General features: G+C 42.4%; 1 protein-coding gene across 12 annotated transcripts in view; it reads left to right on the top strand.

The window, feature by feature from the left end:
* The first annotated feature begins 6681 nt into the window (after positions 1-6681).
* Positions 6682-8062, top strand: part of LOC139060251 (uncharacterized) — a 32191-nt gene continuing 30810 nt past the window's right edge. For 4 of the 12 annotated variants that reach the window (XR_011514740.1, XR_011514739.1, XR_011514738.1 and 1 more), the window contains exon 1: positions 6682-7507. Coding sequence is in view for 4 of the 12 variants with exons in the window: in XM_070539341.1 (XP_070395442.1) it covers positions 7596-7658 (63 nt within the window). In the remaining 8 variants the exon portion in view is untranslated. The other 8 variants (XR_011514734.1, XM_070539341.1, XM_070539342.1 and 5 more) reach the window with 4 other exon arrangements.

Below are 8062 nucleotides of genomic sequence, written 5' to 3'. Positions count from 1 at the left end.
AGTGGCCTGAGCGGCTGCGGGGCCACACCGGGGCGCTGCTATCGCGCTCCGCGCGCTTACGGCGAGAGTGCCCCGAGTGACGCCATACTTCACCCTCACCCTCACGCGGGGTCTCGTCACGCTTGATAAATTCCTAGTGCACCATTCGGTTGCTCTGCTGCTGACGGTCGCGACGAAGGGGACCGTGCGTCGCCGGTAGTCCAGCACATGGCGCTGTAGTGCAGTAGCGGGCGGCCGCAGCGCATCGAAGCGCGGGACTCAGAAGGAATGAAGACCCGTTCTGATTGTTGTTGACAACAAGAAAACTTGCCTGTTTATTTCACAAATTCTCAATTGAAACATGTTTTATTACCTCCTTGTAGCTCATTGATATATATGTGTGTGCATGTGTGTGCGTGTGTGTGTTCTGAGGCTGCCTTTTACAGGAATAGTAAAGATTGGTTTGGCAAGTTGGCACCTGTACCTTGAGGTTGTAGTTCATTCTCAATGAGATACAAGGAGGTAATAACATATGTTTCAATTGAGAATTTGTGAAATAAATGGGTAAGTTTTTTTGTTGACAAGCCTGGCCAATCAAGGCAAGTTGTAATTGTTGATATGCTTGCGGTATGGGAATAAGCAGCTACAATAAAATGTACAGGTTGGCTTTGTATGGCTTCCACTAAATATGAGAGTTGTGTTTTTTGTCGGTGTATCCCGGATTGATGAAGCATACTCCAGTTTTGATCTTGCAAGCATATTATACAGTATAAGTTTAAGGGAAGCAGGAGTCCAAGAAAACTTGCAGCAAAAAAAGCCATGTGTTCAGTTATTAGCATTAGTCAAAAAGTTGATATGCATTTACACTGAAAGATCACTAGCGAAAAATCTGATAGGGCAACCTAATAAAAATTAAATCAGTTTGTTTCTGCTGCATTATGAAACGATACAACTGATACACTGATAAAATTACTTTCAGTTCTATTCTGGACGTATCTGTGCTACTATCTGGTTGTACAAGTCTACTAGTGTATTCTTTTTATTAGTGTAATAGTGTATTCATATTAGTTTGCCAGATCTTTAGTCTATCAGTATCTATGTGTGTTGTATAGGTGTAATGTGCTTCAAGGAGAAGCAAGCTTCCTCATTTGCCAAAAAAATGAGTCAGAAATAATGCATTTATATTATCAGAAAAGACAATACATATAAATCAAATATGAAGCCCAGGATTCAGAAAGGAAAGATTGTTGGAACAAATATACACCATACAACAGCTTAAAAAGAATAAAAATGTGATCACATTTAAAAGAGAAAAGATGTTTAGATTGGTTCACAACAAAGTTTAGCCTTTTCAAACAGGAGGTTATTGGCAATCAAGCCACCGAATTGGTTCACACGTACACCACAAAGATTATTAGACTTCACAATCTGGAAAGCCAGTGAATGGAAGTGGTGGGTTCTTCATTATTCATTACCATGCCTTCATGGCTTTTTGCCAGATAAGTATGTCAGACATTCCAGTTTGCTTGTGGAGGGTGTCTATATACTTCTACTAGACACCGTCACTTCAGATGACCATAATGAGATCATCTGATCTTCTCTCGGAGTTTGTTGTGAGAGCACAGTCTTTGTTTGGATTGGGTGCAATGACATACAATGTACACCAAATCCTGCATCTTCCTAAATGTGCGGCTAAACTAGGACCTCATTGGTCGCATTCTTCATTTGTATTTGAAGGCGGAAATGAACTTCTTGTGAAATCGGTCAGCGGAGCTAATGATGTTCCTTTGCAAATATTGGAATGGTATGTACTTGCTCGAAAGTTACAGGCAGCTAAAGCTAGTTTAAATCTTTCACCAGAAGCAGTGAGTTTTTTTGGTGTACAGGAGAGGAGAGCTGGTCAGCAGACAGTTTTGTTAGGCACTGGAAAGCTGTGCCTGAACTTGGATGAAAGTGAAAAGAGGCTGTAGTCCACAACCGTGGCTGTGACTCAACAAGTGTCACTGAATATTAGCGAATGCTCATCAACCAACAAACATTCCACTCTCTCCAGTACACTTGAACTATAAAGACTAAAAACAGTGCATTTGTCAGCTTCTCAAGTGCGTTTTCTCTCATTTGTAGAATTCTTACTGGAGTGAATTCTTGTATAATTCTGAAATGCAAGAAACTATTTCCTATTGAAATTCTCCATGCAAAGCACCTTTCAGTCTGCGTCAGAAGAGAGGAGCCACTAGTTTACATAACGCCCAGCGAAGTTATGCGCCTTTATGTGTATAGAAATTAATAGACAACAATATTTTTGAATGGATAATACGAAACCTTTATGAAAGCGACTAATTCCCATGCTCAAGACATGGCAACGATGAACAGTATGTCTTCAGCCATGGTACATGAATGTCTGGTAATAACAGGTTATAGCTTTAAAAAAAACAGTTGGTAACAGTGCACCACACTTTATGGCATTCTGTAATAATCAGCTTTTTGAAGTTTGAATATATTAACCAAGCCAGAGCCATCAAAATTCTAGAGTGTTTATTTTTTCATGCGTTAGCTTCTTGTTTTCCTAATGAACCAGCTAGCCCAATTTGCCACTCTTCATTATTGTACTCTTGTTGATTAAGTGCTTGGGGAATTGCATGGTCTGCATGTTGGCAGTAGTGATGCAGCTGCTGATGAACAGCTGCAGTAGCCAAAAAATGACAATATTTTACAGGACTTATGCACAGTTTCGGGTCGGTGTTCTTACATGTAGCGGAGGGCCCTACTTAACCACGTGACTGCCTTGAGTGGGTGATCACAGTGAACAAACAGTGCTTCACTAGCAGATGGTGAAGAGGTAAAGCTTCTCAGTCTGTATGCAGAGGCATGGAAAGCAGCTGAATGTTAAGTGAGCAGTTATGCTACTTGATACAACAGCATCATTTTCACACCATGCATCTGTCTGCCTCACTTTATTTACTCCTTTGACTCAATGTAGCTGGTGCAAGTTTATCCGTTAACTGTGGCAGCATGACTAAGACACTATCTTTTTTCTGAATAAAACAAGCAAACTCTGAAATTTTATTTTAATGTATTACGGCTTGAATCAAAGACTCCAAACACTATATATGAAGCCTGTTCTGATAGTCTTCTTTGCTTTCGCATGCTGAAGGCTACACAGGTTAAACTACTTTTACACATTTCGAGGTGCAGTGGTTGAACTAGCACCCAGTGAAGAATTGTGTCTTCTTATTTTGCAATATGTGCACTGATGTTTAGCTGTTTTTGTTCATGAATGTGGTTTTAAAAATGGTAAATCCATGTTCTTACTTGAATAAGTTCTCAGATATGTACTCACTTTTGCTTAAATAATATTGCTGTATTGTCATGTTCTGATATATTGCTGTAGATCTTGTACCAATAGCGATGCTTGTCCTGTTTCCTTGCTTTCTGTCAGTGTGCCATGCCAGTTTGTTCTTTTTGCACAAGCTCACTTGTGTTCTCACATATCACAACACTTTTGGGATGAATGCAAAAATGCATAGTCTAGACAAAATAGCTTCACATGAAGTTGTAATATTATAAAAGCATATGCCAATTAGACCTGGTGCTCTATACAGCATCTGTGAGCACAAATGGGCATGGCGAAGTTGGTACTTCAGTCTGTGTTCTTCCTCTTATGTGTTTGTTTAAATGTGGCTAAAGTTGCTTGCTTATTCTTTAGATAGTGGAGTGTAAAATAAACCCTAGTCATGTTTGTAGTCATGTTGCTTGTGTCTTGTCCTTGTTCCTTTGTGGATGGATGCATTAGCGTTGTTTTAATTTTCAAATCAAGTATGCACAAACTAGCCTAGAAAGTAGCTTTAATGAAATCACGTTGGTTACAGTGTCTAATTTATGGCATTCACAAACTCAGCCGGACATGTTAGAGCTACAGTTAGTATCCACAGTCTTGAAAGTGCTTTGTTTTGCTTTTGTAAATAAACTTTATTACAACAGTAGGAAGATACCTATGAAGAAAGGAGTCAGACAAGTAGACACAATCTCTGCAGTGCTATTCACTGCGTGCTTGGAAGAAGTATTCAAGCTATTAAACTGGGAAGGTTTAGGAGTAGGGATCGACGGCGAACACCTCAGCAACATTCGGTTTGCCGATGACATTGTTCTATTCAGGAACACTGCGGACGAGTTACAACAAATAATTGAGGACCTTAACAGGGAGAGTGTAAGAGTGGGGCTGAAGATTAATATGCAGAAGACAAAGATAATGATAAATAACCGGGCAAAGGAACAAGAGTTCAAGATCGCTAGTCAGCCTCTAAAGCCTGTGAAGGTGTACGTCTACCCAGGTCAACTAATCACAGGAAACCCTGACCATGAAAAGGAAATTCACAGAAGAATAAAAATGGGTTGGATCTCATACGGCAGACATTGTGAGCTCCTGACTGGGAGCTTACCATTATCATTGAAAAGGAAAGTATACAATCAGTGCATTTTACAGGTGCTGACATATGGCGCAGAGATTTGGAGACTGGCAAAGAAGCTTGAGAACAAGTTAAAAACCATGCAAAGAGTGATGGAACGAAGAATGCTAAGTATAACTTTAAAAGACAGAAAGAGAGCAGTTTGGACAAGAGAGCAAACGGGTATAGATGATATTCTAATAGACATTAGGAGAAAAAAATGGTGCTGGGCAGGTCATGTAATGTGCAGATTAGATAACCGTTGGACCATTAGGGTGACAGAATGGGTACCAAGAGAAGGGAAGTGCACTAGAGGATGGCAGAAATCTAGGTGGTGTGCCGAAATTAGGAAATTTGCGGGTGCTAGTTGGAAGCGGTTGGCGCATGACAGGGGTAATTAGAGATCGCAGGGAGAGGCTTTCGTCCTGCAGTGGACATAAATATGATGATGATGATGATAGTAATCCTGTTTTGGATATGCATTAAATGTTGCACATCCGTCTCGCAAAATTTGTAAATGTAATTTTGTATAAATAGAACTGGAGCACACCTGCTACAATGATGGACTGATACTTTTCTCATGCAACTTCCCCAATGTAGTTTCACAGGCTAAGTAACGCTGCTGTGCTTTAAAAATGTGTGCTTTAATTTATGTTGAAACATGTTTAGGATAATATATCTGCATACAAGCTGTAAAAAGTTTTGATAATTGCACAGTTTACACACTTCATTTTTATTTGATACTCCAATATCCCAACTGTGTTTGTTAATCTGTTCACGTGACAGGCAATGCATTCAGGGTTGTATATTCAGTTCATTTTAAAAACGTCTCTTCAGGCGTGTGGGCACCGGCATGTGTGCTATTTCTAACATGCTTTATCAGTGCCTCAATCAGATTTCTGTATGTCATATGATGATCTCTATCTGGGTTTAAAATACTGATACGTACATCATGCTATTTGGGCTTGTAGGCAGCACAGTGAGATCTATCTGCTGCCTGCCAGTCTGGTAAAGAGTTCTATGGGTCAGGTAGGAATATATATCACTCTTAGAAGAACCTGTACAACCTATACATATTCCTAAGAGACTATAGAAATTTCTATCAGTTTTTTTGCTAGGGTACTGATGTTAGGTTTTTAACTAGTGATGGCACTCCGGAGAGACATATAGTGGAGACATTGCCCCACTGGGCACGTGCAGCAGCTAAGCCCAGTGGGGGGGGGGGGGGGGGGAGAGATATGGACTTTGCGCCCGCTTGCGAGAGCAAGGATGACGTGGCATTGCGGCGGCGCCCTCTCCCTTCACGCAACATTTGGCGCGCTAGAGCGACGGCAGATGTACCCTTTCACCCGCTCTGCTCCGTAGAGGCACGCTCGCAATGTGGTCACAACCAATGGGATTTGAGGTTCCATTTCACTGAGACGACAGACGCTGCCTTTTTTACTCAGTGGGCCATTTGTTTAGTCTGTTTGAACAGAAACAGACCTGCCAGAGTTTGGTTGTTTCACGACAAAACACACAGTCATCAACAGAAAGTTTAGTTTTCTACGTTAAGTTCTTTGCGAGATCTAAAATGAGAAAAATCAAGGTCCTAAACACTCAGCATTGTGGCATGCCAGAAGTGACAAAAGACAGATTTGTTAATTGGGGTTGTTAACATAAAAATTGTGTTTAGTCATGAAGAAAGCATTCAGTGAATTTTAGTAATTGCATGTGGATCAATATTAAGTTAGCTTATTCAGGAGAAGGAGGCAGTGGCACCACGTAGCAGAATTTAAAACGCTAAAAGCATCCATTCAACGCAAGAACTAAGTTCAATGGAGGAGATCAAGTTAGTGAACATGACAATATAGTTGTGTTTTTGATGAGAGACAAGGTCTTATGGAAACCATGTTGACATTTGTTGTAGAAGTTTTGTGACACAATTTACGATTATTATGGAGATTTAAATAAATGATGTTACAGGGAGGCTTGGCAATTGAGGCCAGCAATTGTTCCGCCCAAGTGTCTCTCATAATATTACTGCAGTAGATCACCATGTGCATTCCGTTCTAGAAGCTGAAAAGGTAATGCTAATCTGTGTAATGCATCTGTCGAATGCCGACAACAGTACGATGCTGATGCGGTGACAACGATGGCATGATCGACAATGGGATGACAAGTCTAGAGTCATCACGATTGAGGCATAAAAACTTAGGGATGATGAGTGCATGCATGGCAACGACTGCGTATATACTACACAGCGTGAAGGCGGCAGCATCCGACGGCGTGATATTACAACTAATTTGAAATGACAATGCAATGATGACGACAGATTGAAGACTGTGAATGGTGAACAATGATGCGTCCACTTGGCAACTAAAGAAAAACATATCAGGACAGCTAAGCATGTCTTATCTGAGTTGTGATTGCGAAAGCATTAATGCCCAATTGAACGCCGCTGAGCAGTCCTTCGAGTTTTACGCTGCAAGTGATGCACCCTAGAGCTAAATTGGGCCCGAGCTAGCAAGCAGCAGCAGCCTGCGGTGCCAACACCGCATGCCACCGACGTGCTGCATGACCAGAGACCAGGAAACAGCAGTGGCCACCAAGGCTGGCAGGCACGCGCAGCAGTTAAGCCCAGTGGAGGGTGGAGATACGGACCGGGCGGCGACTTGCGAGAGCAAGGATGACATGGCATCGCGGCGACGCCCTCTCCCCTCACGCAACACCTGGTGCACTATAGCGACAGCAGGTGTACCCTTTCACCCGCTCTGTTTCGTCGAGGTGCGCTTGTGACGTGGTCGCAGCCAATGAGATTTGAGGTGCTGTTTCGCTGAGACGACAGACGCCGGCTTTTTTGCTCAATGGGCCATTTGGCGCTTTCGCATACGAGCACATCGAAAATGGATTTCACCGCTGTTTCTGCGCACGCGCGAGGAGCGGTTGCTGCGAGAGAGAAATGTGGGGACTTTTGGTGCTCAAGATTTCTCGTCGTTTAGGTACTACGGGGAAGAAAACCGTTTGCTCTCTTTGTCCCTAGCCGCGCTTGCAGCACAGAATCGACAGGATGCGTGGCCGGCAAGGCGGAAGCTGCGTCCGAGGTGAGTTTGTTGCTATTTTGTTGCGACGGTAGCGTATTAAATTTTATAGTCGCAAGGGGATACGTTTGGAAGTGAGGTGTCTTCTCGGATGACTTTAGTGGCAAAGCATTACGTCGTGCCGATGCATTGTTCATTAGTGTCGTTGATCAAGGTCAGCATACCACACACTTCAGGGGAATCGCGGGAACGGAAACAGTTTATGAATTAACTGCCGTGCCGATGCATTAGTTCTTAATGTAACTGAGAATACAGCACACTTGGAGGTTCGTGGGAATGGAAATCTTGTACTCTGTATGTGTAAGTATAGAACTTGCGTCGTCATGCAATCTGAGCCGTAGATCGTTGTGAGAGCTGTATAGCCACACTGGCAAAACACTACGCCCTGCGCATGAATACGGAAGAAATGTATGCAAAAGAACAGTGGTCGTCATGCAATTTCATAGCAGTAGACCATTGTGAAAGCTGTGCAGTAACACTGATATTGGCTAGTTAATAATCCCGGCTGTTACGATGTCAAGCTCATATACGGGGCGCTCTATGTGGGCGAAACAAGGG

This window comes from Dermacentor albipictus, chromosome 5, assembly GCF_038994185.2.
Source record: "Dermacentor albipictus isolate Rhodes 1998 colony chromosome 5, USDA_Dalb.pri_finalv2, whole genome shotgun sequence".
Taxonomy (NCBI): Eukaryota; Metazoa; Arthropoda; class Arachnida; order Ixodida; family Ixodidae; genus Dermacentor; species Dermacentor albipictus.
The sequence above is the reverse complement of the archived record's forward strand: the minus strand, read 5'-3'. Positions and strand labels throughout refer to the sequence as shown.